The 18,766-nt window shown below is 34.4% G+C and overlaps 1 protein-coding gene across 8 annotated transcripts in view; it reads left to right on the top strand.

The window, feature by feature from the left end:
* The window catches only part of SPATA6 (spermatogenesis associated 6), a 211,618-nt gene extending 199,527 nt beyond the window's left edge, over positions 1-12,091 (top strand). For all 8 annotated transcript variants that reach the window (XM_077149739.1, XM_077149740.1, XM_077149735.1 and 5 more), the window contains 2 exons: positions 3,932-4,023; positions 11,844-12,091. In XM_077149739.1, the coding sequence (XP_077005854.1) occupies positions 3,932-4,023; positions 11,844-12,024 (273 nt within the window). In that variant the 3' untranslated portion in view covers positions 12,025-12,091. The remainder of the gene's footprint in view (positions 1-3,931; positions 4,024-11,843) is intronic.
* Positions 12,092-18,766: the final 6,675 nt, after the last annotated feature.

The following is an 18,766-nucleotide window of genomic DNA, read 5'->3' on the forward strand; positions in this document are numbered from 1 at the left end:
TAGAAGGATGCAACTGGTTAATACTCTTGGAAAGTCTGGTAACTCTGGGTTTCAGAGTTTATCTGGCCTATGAACCATCTGGAGGATTTAGGTTTCTGAAAAATAAACTTGGTGGGTGAAACTTTTATACTGTCTCAGATAGGGCCCTGGGTATTCTTTAGGGATTACAGGAACAATGTTGGTTGGGGATTGTTATACCATGACAGTTAGCAATGTTTAGCTGAAGCTTGCAGAAGAGTAACCTCCAGAATAGCTCTTAACTCTATTTGAAATCTCTTAGCTACTGATAACCTTATTTGATCACATTTCTTTTTCCCCCCTTTTGGTCAGGTTGGCATTATAGATTCCATTGTGTCAAGACCAGGATCATCCTTGGGAGTCATGTCTCACATTGCCAGGGAGACTTACATCCCTAACGTCATATCCCATGTAGTGGGGAGAGTAATCATTTTACTTGCGGAATTAAGCTTAAAGAGAGAGACCACATCTAAGCAACAAAGGAGGTTCTCTGGAAGTAACTCTTAGGCATTGTTATAGGTAAACTTAGCTTCTACATGAGCAAATAAGTTTCATAAGAGCAAGCCTCAAGATCAAGGTCTTGGCTTATTAACTCTAGGGAGTCCTAATGTTTGAGAATATCAGGAATTTCCCAGGTGGGAAAGTTTAATAGTCCCATATTTTTTCTCTAGTTCCTCAAGCAATTTTGCCAATACTTTTAAATTATTTACCCGACATACTCTGGAATGTGTCCGGGTATTACATTAAGCTATATAGAATTGCAAGCTCTCATTCCCAATTCTAGTTCCATGTATTTAGGTGGTTTAACTGAACTGAACAGACAGGTAAAGTTAGATTGTATGCTACAGAAAATTTAGATTTTGGACAAAATAAACCATTCTTCCTTTGGTTTCATACAGTAAATGAAGTTCTAAAATACAGACAATATCATCCTTTACCTTGTTTTCTGATTTACCCTAGTCCCAAATAGATCAGCTTCATTCTTCTCTCTAGTTGAAGCCTGAGCTCTTTTTCAGCTTCTTTAAGATTGGCAATATGTAGGAACACTGACTTTCAGAGCTGCAGAGCTCCAACTCTTGAGTGTTACATATCACACAGGTACCCAAAGTTTCAGGAAAATACCAGGCTATATTACGTATAGCACAGCATCTCAGAATTTAGAAATAACACTTAAAACTCAGGAATAAATGTGACTGCTGTAAGCACTTACAGTCTAGGCCCCAATTTTCTTATAAGAATTTACTAAAAGAAATCATACAATATTTGTCCTATTACTTCTGGCTTATTAGTTAGGTGCATGTTTGTTAAGGACTGTTAGATTTTCTTAAATAATTGACCCCTTTATCATTATTAAGTGCCTTCTTTAACTTTAATTATGCAAAAGGTTCTGGGCATATTTCACAAGGATTACTTTTCCACTCTGCTGCCAGAACCAGGAAGGGATCTTTTTAGTATCTTCACTTTGAGAAACTGGTGGGATTCCTGGAAAAAGCCCATGAAAGTATGGGGCCCCTAAGACTGAGGCCCCTAGGTGTTTATTACATTCATGCTAGTCCATACTCAATCTCCAGCAATTTGTCAAAATTATCACAAATGTTCTTAAAGTGACCTTCCCTTTAGATTTTATCCTCTATTAAATTTATTATACAGGCCAGGTTATAAAATTACAAAAACCTGGATTCAGGGCCTCCTGTGCAACTTCTTTTCCATGTGATTTTTGGCAATTCTGTCTAAACTTCCTGTGTTTTATGAATAAGGAAATTAAAACCATAAAAGGTTGGGCGGGCCACGGTGACTCAGCAGGCAAGGATGCTTGCCTGCCATGCCAGAGGACCTGGGTTCGATTCCCGGTGCCTGCCCATGTAAAAAAAAAAAACCATAAAAGGTTAAGTGATTTGTCCAGGGTGGAATTGCAAATTAGAACCAGTGATCAAATTCCGTTTGAATTTTTACATTGTATACACTTTATTATAAAAAATGTTTTGAATTGTCATAACAATAAAACACATTTTATTGGTTATTTTAGCTTTTTATGTAACAATTTCATTTGCTAGCAGATAGGTAAAGTTTTATTTAAGTACTGTGTAATTAGTGATATCACTGCTTTTTAATTCTGGCCTTGTCTTAGATTATTTAACCACTCTTGGCCTTGATATTTTAGTCCGCAAACATTAGAAGACACCTTTCCTTTCCTCGTAACAGGATAGTCTAAGTATGATTTCAGTTACATGCATAATATGGTGATTCCTGAATAGAATAATTGATGAAAGGAACTTTAAGATAACAATTAATTTATTGCCAATTTTAGGAAAGAGAACTCAATTTCTTTTAGTAATGTTTTGTTATATTATAGGAAAGAGAACTCGATTTCTTTTAGTAATGTTTCACTATATTAATTACTTTTGCTGAAAGAAAAATATTTCTTCATGGATATACTGGAAATGTTAGTCTGGGCCATATTATTTCTTTCAGGAAAATAGAATAACATCATAAAAAACTAAATAGATATTATTGAAAGAATTTGAGCCTAATTTTCATACAAGAAAATGGATAACTCACAGCTTGGGACAGAATGTTTTGTGTTTATATTCTCAGAGACACTGTAAAGTGGTAGATAAATCTGGATTTAAATTCCAAATCTGCAACTTAATAACTTGTATTTTTGGATAAGTTATTTTTTCTGAGTCTTAGTACCTTTTACATAAGGTTATTGAAAACTTAACTCAGATTTATATGAAAAGTGCCTAGCTCATTTTAGATACATTGTACAAATTCAGCAAATATCTTCCACATTTTCTGTATTATGTTTGGGCAAATGGGAATACTGGTAAGCAGTAAGAGGTGACTAACTTCTACATGCCCCACAAACATATTTTCTGGCACCATCAGGAATAATAGATTTCCCCAAATGCTTGCTTGACCTATAAATATTTGTAAGGTATGATGCTGGTTGCCTCTTTGCTTTTATATAACTAGAGTTTTTTAAAAATCTATACACAGACTCTAATAGGAGGTGTGTATATGTGTAGAAAACTAAAAGAAATCTGTTGTGGCATATTAATCATAGACAAAAGTTAAGACAAAAAAGCATTAATGTAGAGGTACTTTGTAATAATAAAAATGCTCAGTTTCTGTGATTTTTAAACCTGCTCTGTTATTTGCTGCTCACATTTTTAAGCCGAATGCTGTCTTCCCAGTTTCATTAAAGTTCTCTTTATTTCGTTCTTATGGCTAAGGAACCAAAGGAATTGGCTAGGAGTTGAAGAAGATATTTGATGTTAATTTAGGTAAAATTACCACACATGAGCAGATTTACTACACGTGATAAAGTCTACAAAGCTGTCTTTTTTCAGAATCCTATTTCTTACATACTTAATTATGTCGGAGTTAAAAACTGGTTAGCCCATAGAAGTAGGAGTAATCACGTTTTAATTCCAACTCTCTTCCTTCCATTTTGCCTCTTGTGACTGGTTATTTGCATTTTGGCTTCTGATTAATAAATGTGAATTAGAATGATTAAATCCATGCAGTTTTCCTGAATACCTATGTCTCAGAATGCAGGTAAAATCTTTTTGGATTTCATATAACAAAGTGTAAAATATTATTAATTTACACTTGACATAGGAGCCATTCCCATTCATTCATTCATTGAATCAAGTAACATATACTGAGTGTCACTCTTTGATAAGCAGGATTATTAGAACTATAATAAAACTTATTAGCAAAACTATTCAGTGTTATTGAATAGGATAATAAATTCTCATCCACACTTTTGTTTCTTTCCTAAGAAATCCAAGCTTTTAATTCTACTTCTTTTAAATTGGAAAAGTGCAAGCATTTCCCACAGAAGCACTAGCATCATTTGGGGAGCAATGGAAAAATGAATTAACAAGAAGATATTTTAATTTTTCAGGATGAGAGAGACCCTGAGAAGGAAGAGGAACTGGAACTGAAAAGAGGTCTTCTGTACAGAGACTCTGCCTATGATAGTGACCCCGAGTATAGGTATGAACCTGGTTAATTCTGTATAGAGATCTTTCTGAATAGTTGGTATAAAAAATAACTTGTTTCTTAATCTTTTGGATCTGAGGGAAATTTAGACTCAGAAAGATAAAATTTTTTGTATTTTGAACTATGTAAAATCTTCTTAAAATATTTCAATATTTTTAGACTACTGAAACTTTTTAATGAAACAAATATAGTTAATCAATAGATAAGCCTTTCATCCTACTTAAGAGAGAGTATATTTGGCTACCCTACAAATCCATATATCTTAAGCTTATTTTAGGATATGTTTATTGTAATCTAAACAAGTTTCCATGATTTTAGACTACTTATAAACCCTTTTTAATAATATAAAATTAAATTTTGTTTTTCTAGCCTAAAACTCGAGAAATGTTATTAATGAAATTTTTGCAAAGTTATACTAGAAAATCCTATAAAAACTTTTGAAAGCTCTGTGTCAATTGACATAAAATGCAGTAAGTTGACAACTTAATATAAACTGTGAGTTTGTATAGCCAGAAGCTGTCTGAATTCTTGGATACTATGCCATGATTATTGTATAGCTTTCACCTTATTTGTTCCTCAGGGTGTGCCCTTTCTGAAACCTTTTTCCTCTTTGAATTGTGCCTCTTTCAAACTTATCTATAACCGATTACTTACCCTGAAAAGAACCCAGGTTGCCTCTTGACATCTCTTGAATAACTAAGAGGGAGCTTTTATTTATAAGTAAGAAAATATTGCTTAATTCTGAATTGAATGCATTATGCATTGGATTTTGTTATTAGCTCATGTATATTAAGTATTTTTTCATTTAAGATTTAGTTAAATTTTTGTTTAGAAAATGTTTTGATATTCAGGAATATTTTGATTACTACATTTTTTGTGGGTTTTTTTGTTTTAGCTTTTTAAAGAATGGCAGTTTAGCAATCGGGAAAAATTTCTGATTAGAAAAGGCAGTTGTATACATCTTTAAAAACAATATGTTTTTGACAATACGTATTACAGATGTTCAATAAAAAATTCAAACATTAAAATTGGATCCCTTAATAATGATCAATTGTATTAAGTAAATTCCTTTTTTTTATTGCAGTGTTTAATGAAGTCTCTAGCTAGGGGATCAACTGTGTAAAAGGCAGGCATCCTCTCAAAGCAAATGATAAATATTCTAGTTTGCTCACTGCTGGAATCCGGTATACCAGAAACAGAATGACTTTTGAAAAAGGGAATTTAATAAGTTGCTAGTTTATAATTCTAAGGCTGAGAAAATGTCCCAATTAAAACAAGGCTATAGAAATGGCCAATCTAAGGCATCTAGGAAAAGATACCTTGGTTCAAGAAGATCGATGAAGTTCAGGGTTTCTCTCTCAAGTGGAAGGGCACATGGTGAACACAGTCAGAGTTTCTCTCTCATCTGGAAAGGCACATGGTGAACACGATCAGGGTTCCTTTCTTATCTGGAAGGGCACATGGCGAACACGGCGTCATCTGCTAGCTTCTATTCCTGGCTTCCTGTTTCATGAAGCTTCCCAGGAGGCATTTTCCTTCTTCATCTCCAAAGGTCACTGGCTGGTGGACTCTGCTTCTTGTGGCTATGTCATTCTGCTCTGCTTTCTCTGAATCTCTCTCATTCCCCAAAATGTTTCCTCTTTTATAGGACTTCAGAAACTAATCAAGACCCACCCGAATGGGTGGAGACGTGTTGTCACCTAACCCAGTTTAACAACCACTCTTGATTACATCACATCTCCAGGGAGATGATCTAAATACAGTTTCAAACATACAATGCTGAATAGGGATTAGAAGAAACAGTGCCTTTACAAAATGGGATTAGAATTAAGACATGGCTTTTCTAGGGTACATATATCATTTCAAACTAGCACAATAAACATTGTTAGTCCTTATTTGTTGTCATTGACTGATTTTTACACATCGTCATTCAGGGAAGGGGAGTAAGTAACCTATAAGTAACTAGTCTTCAGTGAATCCACTTAAATAGACTTTATTCTTTAATGTAGAGTTCCTGATAATAATGCAGATAAATAACAGTTGCATATTTTTCCCTAAGCTTTTTTTTTTCTTTAGAAAACTAAGCCTCTAATTCAGTTCTTTTCAAAAGGACTAGACCATAAAGCATAAGAATCACCTTGGTACTTGTTAGAAATCCAAGTTCTTGAGCTCCACCTCAGACATACTGAATCTCTGGGGGTGAAGCCCAGCAATCTGAGTTTAGTAAGGCTTCCTGGTGATTCTGATTCAGACAAATTTGATATCCACTCCTATAGTTTATTTATAAATTTTGTCTCTAATGACATTTTACCTTTGTATGGTATCTTTAAAGACACAAAATGCTTTTCAGGTTTTATTATTAGACCATAACATAACCTCTCCTTAACATCTATTCTGAACTCTGAGACCAAGAATAATACTTTCCTTCCTTCTACTCATCTATCCATCCATCTATCCAACTATCCAGTGTCCATAGAGCATCTGCCACATGCTCAATACTGTGCTAAAGGGCTTTATCAATCAAGCTTTTTCTTAATAGGAACCATTGTTGAATATTATGGGAAGAATTAACCTCTTAGAGCATAGGATATGTGTCATACTCTTTAAATCATTTTCAACCCAGATTCTTGGACTACAAATGGCCAATGTTTTATTATTCTCGTGGCCTTCCAATTATTTATGAGTGTTAATATCCTTTGGGTAGCATAAGCAGCTTGTCTTCCAAAATTCTCTTCCTTTTATATCACCTTATTATTTCATATTAATACTTCTTATAGGAACCTATGTCATAGATTATGCATAAATTGGTAAGTACTTTGTCTTCACTTGATACTGATGCAGAAACTACCTATAGGGCTTCAAGTGAGTTCACCCTTTCAAAGCAGAAAACTAGACATGCCCTTTGTCTTTGAATCCATGTTAAGCTGTGTAAGACCTTTCTCTTCTCTTCATGTATGGTGGGCTTTAAAAAATTTATAGTTTATAACTTCAACACTTAGAATTTGAGACTGTTCATTCCTCAGATACTCATGAGCTATGTTATTTTTTTCTTTTTTCTTAATAGTATTACTGTAATTAGAGGGCTCCTATTCAGGTAGCAAGAGTAAATTGCTAAAAAAAAATGCACTGTATTTGATATATATTAAATATTATTCCTGCTTTGAACATAACCATTTTATGGCATACAGCACTGACACAGTATTTCATAGAATATACTAGCAACTTAGTAAATGCTTTTCACAAATGAGTGTTGCAGGTACAGGGATGTATAGTCCTTAAAAACCTGTTCTCTAATAGGATTTTTTAATGTCATGCCCTTTAAACTTAGAATACTTATTAATATGTTGATAAATAGGAAATCATAACTGGCCCAATGTGTTCACAACTAATTAACTAGAAAGCCAGTGCTTCTGTGTCTAGAATTAAATGTTGTGTTTATGATTCTCATGCTCTTTGTTAGAACCGATCCATAAACTTCCATACTTCCATAATAGGACACTGCTGGTTTGAAAGGATATATGTCCCCTAGAAAAGCCGTGTTTTAATCTATATCCCATTTCATAAAGGCAGAATAATCCCTATTCAATACTGTATGTTTGGAGCTGTAATCAGATCATCTCCCTGGAGATGTGATTTAATCAAAAGTGGTTGTTAAGTTGGATTAGGTAATGACATGCTTCACCCATTTGGGTGGGTCTTGAGAAGTTTCTGGAGTCCTATAAAAGAGGAAATATTTTGGAGAATGAGTGTGGTTCAGAGAGCCAGAGAAGAATGACATAAACGCGAGAACCCACAAGCCAGCGACCTTTGGAGATGAAGAAGGAAAACGTCTCCTGGGGAGCTTCCTCAAACAGGAAGCCTGGAGAGAAAGCTAGCAGATGATGCCTTGCTCACCATGTGCCCTTCCAGCTGAGAGAGAAACCATGACTGTGTTCAACATGTGCCTTCTCGGATGAGAGAAAGACCCTGAACCTCATCGGCCTTCTTGAACCAAGTTATCTTTCCCTGGATACCTTTGATTGGACATTTCTATAGACTTGTTGTAATTGGGACATTATCTCAGCCTTAGAATTGTAAACTTGCAACTTATTAAACTCCCCTTTTTAAAAGCCATACTGTTTCTGGTATATTGCATTCCAGCAGATAGCCAACTAGAACAGACACATTCTGTGTTTACATCGCTGTAATGCCATGCAGACTTCCAGGCTTAACAATTCCCAAATACTTTCCACAGAGCCACAGTACTGTTTACAAAATAGAGCTTTGCAGTTTTAATGGGAATAAACTCCCTCCCAAATTTTGCATTATTTAAAAACATTTGAATGTCTATTTTTGCTCCTTTAGCTCCACTTCACAGAATCTTAACAGACTACAGTTGCTCCTAAAAAGCTTTTTGAACTTTTATTTATTGCAAGACACTCAGGGTGCTATTTTAAGGCAGCTCTGAGATATGAAAAAAATTTGTTTAGTTTCATGAAACCAAAGCAATAGCAAATCTATATCTGATAACATTAAATACAATACTTTATAATAGGGATTAGGAATTTGGTTTTCAAACTGGAAAGGACCTACACCATGATTTTAAAAGCTAGATGTCCTAAAATTTATCTTTTTTGAGGGTTGGATGGGTGGATGTATTAGGAATTCAAATTTTGGTTGAATATTTTTGTTTGTTGTAGTAGAACTAGCTTTGAAACTAAACAAAAAAATGAGTTCAGGGAAGGATAGTATCATTTGACCAGTGGTATTCGGTAAAGTTGGTGATTGAGGAGAATAAGGAAACAGGTACAGATCTGTGGTTTGTGAAACATTATTTAGCACATGACTTGCTGCAAAACACAAAGAATTGAATGAGCTAGCCAAACAAGCAAATGAAACACATAGGACTCATAAAAGGGATGTGTGCAGAAGTATATGTGGAAAATTGTCCTGGCTGGGTATGTTTTCAGAGGTAGGAAGTATGCAGACATTTTTATATGGTTGTATTTATGTATGTATGATTCCCCTATCTTTTTTCAAGTTGTCCCCTTTTAAATTGTAAAAAAACTATTTTTAAATAATAGCAGGAGCTAGGCCGGGTGAGAAATTGTATGAGAGAACTCATATTCAGTTGGCTAAACTATTTTTCAAGCAGAGCTTTTAGAATAAATGTGCTAACTGTATAAAAGCAATGGCATTGAGATTTGGCAAAAGCCTTATGAAAAATATTAAAGATTATACTGACATTATTAAAGATTATTTTAATTACCACTCTAACTGAATATAAAAGATATAAGTAATGATAATTGTGTTTTCAAATAAATTTATTATGCCAAGACTACATCCTTATCCAAATTATCTAGTATGGGAAAGTTGGCACCAAGTATAAAGAAAGTTTTGCCAAGATCTAGTAGATATTGCTAGAATTCCTTTTTAGCAAATCCATTAGGAGTTAGAGAGATCTATTATCATGCTACATGGGAATGAATTTTTTTAACTTTTTAATGTGAAAATATATAAAAGGTTACTGTAGTAGTTAAGTTCAGGTGTCAACTTGGCCAGGTCATGGTGCCCAGTTCTTTTGCTATGGACTTAAATCATCAGCATGTGAAATTCATCTATAGCTGATTACATTACACTCAGCTAAGGGGAGTGCCTTCTGCAATGAGTGATGTTTAATTTAATTAGCTGGAGGCTTAAAAGAGAGAGGTCAGATGGGAGCTCAGTATAACCCAGCAGAGATCAGCAGCAGCCCAGCACAGCTCAGCTCAGTGCTCAGAGCTGGCTCAGAGCACGAAGGAATATATTTAAGATTTGTGCATCCTAAATAATGATAATAACAACATCAACAATAGTAATAAAATGAACACCCATTTGCTTACCATCCCAGCTTAATGAATACAGCATAATTCATATCTTGAAATCTAATTTATACCTCTAATTGGATCTCGTTCCACTGAGGTAACCAGTCATGATTTTCTATTAATCATTCCCTTGTTTTTCTGTATGATTATACCACAAGAGTTTTTATCCTTAAGCAGAACATTGTTTAGTTTTTCTTGTTTTATACCTTATATAAGTGGAATTGTAATTGTTTGTATTCCTTTGCAGCTTGTTTTTTTCTGTTGACTGTTTTTTCAGGTTCATCTATATTGATGCATGTAGCTGTAGGTCATTAAGGTTCCCTGCCATACACTACACCATTATATGCATACACCACACTTTATCTGTTCTAATGTAGATGGATATATGGGTGGTTTCCAGTTTTTATCTTGTACGTTATCTCCGAGTGCGCATGTGCAAATGTTTCTCTGGGTTATGTATGTACCTAGGAATGGAATTACTAGTTGAACAATCAATCTTACTGGTCATGCAAAACTATTTTTCAAAGCAAGTGCATGAGTGATCACATTTTGCATCCTCACCAACACTTTGTCAGGCTCTAGGAATGACTTACCATACCTTTTTCCATTGTCATTTATATTGCACTGGTGGTAGATCAACTTTAGGCCACACAGCAAATTCTCCTCATGGATCTGAGCTCTAAGAGTTCCTATTTCCTTTCTTTTTCACAACTGACAATAGAAGTAACATCATGAGACTAATAAACCAGGGAAAGAAATGATTATTTGTTTGGGTAAAGTGAATTCTAAATATATAAAACAATAGTGCTTAATAGCCAGGCTATACAGTTTTACATGGCACAAATTTCATAATCTCTATCAGGCCGTGAAGACTAATATATAACAAGTATTTCATTTATTGAAGTAGTTTTGTTTATTTTTTTAAATTAATAAGCTCAGTCTTTGAAGAAGTCAGCCCTTTATCTCTCGTACATGGTGTTAGCCTAGAATGTAATGTTTATCATAAAATTGCAACTTTGTTAACTTCAAAAAAGTCCTATAAACCTTCAGGAAAAAACTGCCTTTTCTTCTCTATTCCCATTACAACTAGCTTGGTCCTGCTTTATTTCACTAATTTTCTATATGTTCTCTTTTTTTCTCTTTTAATACACTCAAAACTACAGTGATCCCTACTGTCACCACAAATCCAGACTTTTCTGCCTTGTTTTCCGTCTTTTATATTCAGCCTAATTTTTGACTACACCTTGAGGGGGTAACAGCCTGGCATAGCTGAAAGGCTTTGAGTCACAGATATGATCTCTCTTCCAGTTCTGTCACTTTACTAGCTAAGTAGTCTTAGGTAAGCCATTTGGCCTCACTGAGCCTCAATTTCCTTGTAAAATTTATTGATAAATATATAAAAAGTACCTAGTTCAGGGCCTTATATTTACCAAGTAACTCCTGTGCAAGATAAGCAGTGTTTAAGGTACATTGTGTAAGGTACAATGGATAAGCATTGTATAAGGTACGTATATCGCTCTAATTTTTAAAATAATGCTACAAAATACAGTTAAGGAAGCTGAGGCTCTGGGTGATTAAATAATGACTCAAGGTCCCAAAGCTAATAAAGGAATGAGCCAGAATTCAGTTCTAGATCTGCCTTACTTTAAAGGCTATGTACGCTCAATACAGATCATCTGTATTGTTTTATCATTCCACGCCTCTCTATCTTCTCTGAATTTCTTTTTAACTATTTGTCTCTCACACAAAATTTTCATTTCATTGTTTTTTAATTGTTTTACACAAATTGTCCTACTCCCACTTCCATAGTATCAATTTTTAAAGGCACAGGCCTTCGTGCATTTTATTTCTTATAGCCCCAGCAGAGTATCACACACCCATATGGTACTCTATAAATATTTGTTTTATGTAGCATTACCTCGAATTTAGTTTCACCATTGTATTTAATCTTTTATATCCTTTTTTTGATAGCTCATTTCAGCGGCCACGTGGCACTGTGCATATGGATGATGGTGAATACTGTTCCAACAGGGCAGCCTCTTATAAAGGAAAATCTCACCGACCCCTCTTTGAGAACAGCATGGACAAGATATACAGGAACTTATACAAAAAGGCCTGTGGTTCTGTTTCTCATACACAGGAAAGCTTCTGAGGCCATCCACGATAAATTGTATGAGTATCCATGTCAACTTCTCAATGAAAACGTTTGATGTGATCAATATCTGTATTCCTTTTTCTTTAGATAGGTGGTTCTAATTGAATATAGTAGTGAGACCTGAATAAGTTCATTTTTCAAGGGATAGCTTATCATAGGCAAGCCATTTTATTACTTAAATATTCTACCTTCTACCTTCTAAAAGTCAAAGCTCTGGAACACACAATCAGAACTTCCAACTTGATTGAGCCAAGGGTATTCTGCCACATTTATATATCTCTGTTTCACCACCTACAAATCCATGAATAGGTCTCTAGAAATATTCTTTTGCCTTAACTATCCTGTAATTTTCCTTTCTAATGCTTTATTGGTTGTCTTGCCCCTGTAAGGTTTAATTATCAGTTTGTTATTGTTATGGCCACCCCTTTACTACAAGCCCTCATACTTATTCCCAAATGCTATCCTCAACTACATGTGAACATCATTTAGGGAAATGCTGGACTACATAATTGCTGAGGTACCATCTGGCTATATGATGGTGTTTTGCACAATTGAGCAAAAAATAGACTGTACAGGTATGAATTTCCCAAGTTTAACTCCTGTTTTAACTGGTATTTTCTGCTACAGAAAAAGCTATTCTTAAAAAAAAATTTTTTTTTGCATAATCCTCCCTTTGGAAAAACTACTTAATGGGAACTAAAATGCATTATAGTTAGCCAGAAATAGCAGTTGCCATATATAATCTAGAGCCTGAATAATGATTTTTAAAGATTTAATTTCTTGCATGCTTTTATTCTAGGGCCTCATCTTTTGGTGCAACTAGAATAAAAAAATAGCCTTTGTTAGTAAGCTTTTAGAGACTCAAAAGGAATAAGGGAATTGTAATTTTAACTCTTTGGAGTTTTCATTGGTATTGTATAGCCCTAGAAAATAGTATTCTTGTTAAAGAAAAGATGATTTGGGACCAAAAAGGGGAGAAAGGGCGGGCCGCGGTGGCTCAGCGGGCAAAGTGCTTGCCTGCTATGCCGGAGGACCTCGGTTCGATTCCCGGCCCCAGCCCATGTAACAAAAACGGAGAAACAGAATACAATAAAAAAAACAAGAAAATGTTTAAAAATGTTTCCCTTTCTTCCTTCCTTCCTTCCTTCTATCCTTCCTTCCTTCTCTCTGTCTTTCCTTTAAAAAAAAAAAAAAAAAAAAAAAAAAAAAAAGGGGAGAAAAATAGCAGAACTCTTTATAGTAAACAGTTAATCAAAATTTGTTGTTGATTAATAAAATGCTCCCTTTTTCCCTCTACACACACATCTGTGAGGCCAGTGACCATTTGAAGATATGAAGAAATCAGTTACTTCATATTTACCAGGGAGGGTGAAAAGGGAAAGGGGAGAGTAGGAAACGAGTGAGCCATAGTCACAGTACACACTAGCATGTTAGATGCACTAAGAAATCCTGGCATAACCCTGTTTTCCTCTAAGTACAGAGTCTGACATATAGTTGATGCTCACTAAGTATTTATTGAATTAACCCAGAATTTCCTAAACTGAACTGAGTGTGTAATAGTTCTTTTGTTGTTATGGCCACCTTTTTACCACAAGTCCCCACACTCACTCTGAAATGCCATCCTTAGGGACATGTGGCACCAGTTGGTTAGCTGCTGGACTACAACAGTTGCAAAGGTACTCTGGCTATATAATGATGTTTTGCACAATAAGCTTTTTTTTTTTTGTCATGGGCAGGCACCGGAAATCGAACGCAGGTCTCTGGCAGGGCACACGAGAACTCTGCCCCTGAGCCACCGTTGCCCACCCCACGATAAGCTTTTGAAGATCAACACTGAATGATGTTCTCTCTATATCATATCTTCAGTGAACCTTAATGTGTTTTCCTGTGAGGTCCAAAGGAAAAATTTCTCTGGTTAAAAGTTGCTGCTTGATGAAAAGAACAAATGTGAATTTCAAAGAAAATATTTTACTAACAGAAAACCTCCTGAGGGAATAAGTTCCGCAAAACTTACCTATTGCATCTATATCTGCCACTGGCTATGACAAAGACAACAAAAAAGTGGGACTCAAAGACACTGATATCCTGAAAGACATTTTCCTGAGCATTACGTTTGTCATTTCTCTGAAAGATCAGGGGCAACTTTTCAGATATATAGCATTTTACTAAGAGTCTAATTATTTTTCATTCCCAGGGGGAAGGCACAGTCTTTGATCTCCCTTACTATTTATTACTATGGGTTCTTAAGTTGTTTTATCTTTAAAAAGTAAAACCATTAAGTAGTAATAGTTGTCTTTTCTTATTGATAGAAGCAGAATTGTAGTTGTTTATTCTCTTAGCCTTTTTTCTACAATTCTCACAAATCTAGTTATAGTCATTGGACTTAATATGAAAGTTAATAAATAGACTTCACTTCTTCTTTTAATGTATTTTTCCCTTAAAATAAAATGAAAATCTGGGAATTTTAGGGAGAAAAATATTAAATTCAACAAAGAAATAGAGAAATAATTGGATTGCATGAGTCCTTCCTGGTTTCACTGCTAGTTATGTAACCTTTTTTGGTTAAATCATTTATCCTTCTTGGAGCTCAGTTTTCTCATTCATACGAGGAAAGGGACTAGTTTAGAAGGATCTTTTAGTGTTCCAGCTTTTCTATAATTGATTAACTTAGAGGACCAAGAAATCTTAGGTAACAGAGTATTGTCGTGGCTTCAAAGATTAAGCCCCTGTTAAAAATCCTGAAACATACAGAGGATTCTAATTATTGTACTCATTTTTGTTATAACAGCCTTATTGAGATATAACTTATATAATTGAGTGACTTTTAGTATATTCGCAGAGCTGTGTCACCATCACTATCATTTAACATTTTCATCACCCTGAAAAGAAAACCCCATACTTATGAGCAATCACTCCCTTATTCCCCCACCCCCAGCCTCTAGTAATCACTACTTTCCTTCTCTGTGGATCTGCTTATCCTGGACATTTCATATAAATGAAATCATGCAATCTGTTATCTTTTGTGTCTGGCTTCTTTCACTGAGCCTGTTTGCAAAGTTCATCCATGTTATAGTATAGCCTTGGAAAATCATTTGTAGATTTGTAAAGTATGAGGGAATTAACCCAACACAGATATGACCTTTTTTCTCCACTGTCACATCTATCTTCTTTAAAAGTTGAGATCCTTTTTCAAAAGGACCTTTTTTGGGGGAAAAAAAAGGGTCCTTTTTAAAAAATAACTGTTTTTGAGGAGAAAAAAAATGTGTTTATTAGATATTCAGGAAAGTGCATTTTGCTATTATTTTTGTAAATCACTTCCTGGAAATTACTGGCTCTTAGAGTGAAATAAATCAGGGTTCTTATACTTAAGGAGCTTACCCTATTGATGGAGGGACAGAGAAGTAAACAATATCTGTAGATTTATCCATTTTTCCACTGTCATACTCTATGTTGGCTCATTTAGCACAAGTGCATTTCTTCTTCATCTTTTTATTATCTTTGTATCCCCAGGACTTCAACCTCTGATATGCAACTGGTCATATCTTTTTTTATACTACTTATCAATCAGTGATTTTCTTCACTCTCTCCTTGCACTGGTCAGAGATCTCAGATTTCTATTCACTTCTGCCTCCCCTGGCACACAGAAGTTGTTCAATCAATGTTTGTTGAATGATTGAATGAAAGAATAAATACATGACTGGCCACTAAAAGCAATACAAAGCCTAATAACTGTATATGAGAAAAAGACCTAAGTATTTCTGTTGGCTAGTCTACTATACCTTTAGCTAAAATAAATAAGATGGAAAAAATGAGGAAAAAATCTTGGTTGTACCATGCTCTTGAGGAGGAACAAATGTCAGTTCATAGAGTTAGCGATTCTGTAGTGAAATATATTTTTCAAAAGGATACTCTTAAATTTTTTGGAAAAGGAAAGTCTTTACAGTGTGATACATGCCTTTTTGTTTTTTACTTGGCTAACCAACTAAGATGCACAGAGCACAGATGACTAGGACCAATTTCTAAACAGCTACTGCAATGGATGTCAAGTGTAGTGTTAAGCAATGAACCAAGGAAACAATAGCCTGCAGTTTTTTAGAGCATCTTATATTCCAATGCAGTTTAAATCCTTTCTGTGAAATGCAAATTTCTTGGTTTTCAGGATGAACCTTAAATATTATTTTCTTTCCCAATTTCTTATCTTTTGTTATTCACAATGCACCATGCATTATTAACTGAAGGACTGAATAATTCTCCATCTTCTTTTGGCTTTCAAATGCAACCAAGCTTCTCAATCTGAAAAATCTGGTTTAACCCCTTAGATTAATTAAGAATTCATATACATGGTAAGTAAAGTGTTTGTTTATGTGAATATCTAAGAAAAATTGTCCTAAAATGAAAAGCTTTTTTTTCTAACTAAAATCTTTAATATGTGGCTTTCAAACTGGGTTAATTCATATAAATGAACGGAATAGATGAGATTATATTCTGTTCTAATTGGTGTAATATATTAAATGTGAGTTGCTTGAGGGGGGTGATATCCCTACTTTAATCTCCTTTAATGTTCTTAAAACAAAGAATCAATTTAATATATGTTTTTTAAGATCTTCAGTTTGTACTTGGTGATTCACATACATTATTTTTTTGATTTTCGTAACAACTCTAAGCCAAAAAATGGTATATGTAATTTCAATTTTATAAACTAGGAAATTGAGGATCAGACTGTTATGACTAGCCAGTGATAGTGATAAACACAGATAGTAAATGGTAAAGCTTATTTTTAGATTTAAGCCCAGCACTCTCACTCAACTAGATAGGTGATTTAAAAACTCAACTTGTTACAACTCATAAGTTTTTAAATAGTAGAGTCAATACTTTTACAGAAAGAGCCTCAGTGTATTAAAATGCAAATTGAACTCGCATTAATGCAAGAAAACTTAGAGCAAATTTCCAGCTTCCAAACACCAAAAAATGAATACTAAGATCATCTCATGAACTAAGGTAAAAGATTAGGTGGAAGTGTATAACAGGAACATCACTGAAGACTTATTTTAACTGACCTGAGATTTCATGGGAGCCAGAGTTGATGTGTGGGATGGTTCCATGTTAAAGGGCTTATGACGTGCTTCCCATGGAGTTCCATCACATTCTTTGGTTGTGTAGCCACACTTAAGCATCACTACATTACTACTGCGGGAAAATTTTTAAAAGTTTAGCTTTCTGGGGTTTATAATACAGTTCAGAAAGAAGGTAAGAGAAAACCTGTAATGGAAAACAGGATCTTTGAGCGTATGTAATTGAAATGAGAATAAGTATATCATTAGAGGCTTGCATTTATTACTGAAATGTTTTTTCAACTCAATATTGGTGTTTTTTGTTTTTTTTTTAAAGTAAAATTAGCGATATATTTAAATAATTGGCTAGAAAAGGATTCATGTATTTAGGTTTTCAGAAAGTTCTATTACCAGGGTATTGACCACAACATTGCATAGTTGAAAAGCACCTCCTTCACAACTTTTCTGCACCTCTTTTTTTCCTCCCTGTGAAATATTCTGTCTGGCATAATAGTGCTATTGACTCTAGAATTAAACAGACCTCAGATTTTTTTGTCTGACTTTGCCACCTCTGGGTTTCTTGACCTTTCTGAATTTGTTTTCTCATTTATAACATGGGAGGTATGTTTAAAGCGTTCTTGTAATCATTTAAATAGTTAATGCCCATGGGGTACAATGTATGGTGCTCAGTAAAGGGTAGCTGTAATTATTAAAGTTCCAGGTTAATAGAGAGAGTAGTCTGAAAGGTCTTGAGTGACTGGATTGGGGGGGGGGGATGGAATATGAGCTATGCGAATGAGTGTAGAAAATATTCAATAATATTTTAATAGTAGAGATCATATTATTCAGATTTTGGAGAAATGGCTATTACATTTACTAGTTAATTTATATAGGTTGCGCAGTGCAATAGAAAGAGCCATATAGACCTGGGTTTGAATTCTGCACTACGGTGACACCTGTTGATCTTGAACCTCAATTTTATTGCCCATAAAATGGAAATAATTCATACCTAGGTGGGTTACTGTGAAGAATATATGAGGCAAAAAATGCAAAGTGACTAGCATTTTAGCTGACTAGTAATAGGTGCTTGGAAACAACTTATTATCCTTTCTCTGTAATTAGTTTCATAATTTTATGCGCAATTCAGACATAGATAGCTGCCTCCACATCGTCTATTTTTAAAAATTCTGTTAACCTTGTTTGCCTCTTGCACTTTGGTAAAGAGGTTTCTGTGTAAGATTTTACATGTGAAACTAAAGACATCACATCAGTCCCAGAGGATATTATTCATTTAAATTTTTTCTGTCTTCTCTCATTAGTTATTTTGAAAATAAATTTAGTTTGAGAATTCTGTCCTCTTAAAACACTTTCAATTCTAGGAAATTTATTTTGTCCTTTTTAAATGTAGAATTTAGCAAAGTTACATTTTGAAAATGAACAATATCCTTCTGATGTGAGGGATATTAGAGGTAGAAAGAGTAAATCATCCTAGTTCAACAGAAGTAGTCCTAGACTTTTTCAGCCTGCACGTTTGTATAGCTGTTAAGAATTTTTAATGAATGTGATTCAGCAATCATCTTTTTCAAAAGATTTTTGACAATAGTCACAGAAGATATGTGTATTACATATATACATATATATTTCTTACATTTGAAATAAGTAGACCAATCTAAGGCTTACTAGGTACA

Source organism: Tamandua tetradactyla, chromosome 2 (genome assembly GCF_023851605.1).
Source record: "Tamandua tetradactyla isolate mTamTet1 chromosome 2, mTamTet1.pri, whole genome shotgun sequence".
Lineage (NCBI taxonomy): Eukaryota > Metazoa > Chordata > Mammalia > Pilosa > Myrmecophagidae > Tamandua > Tamandua tetradactyla.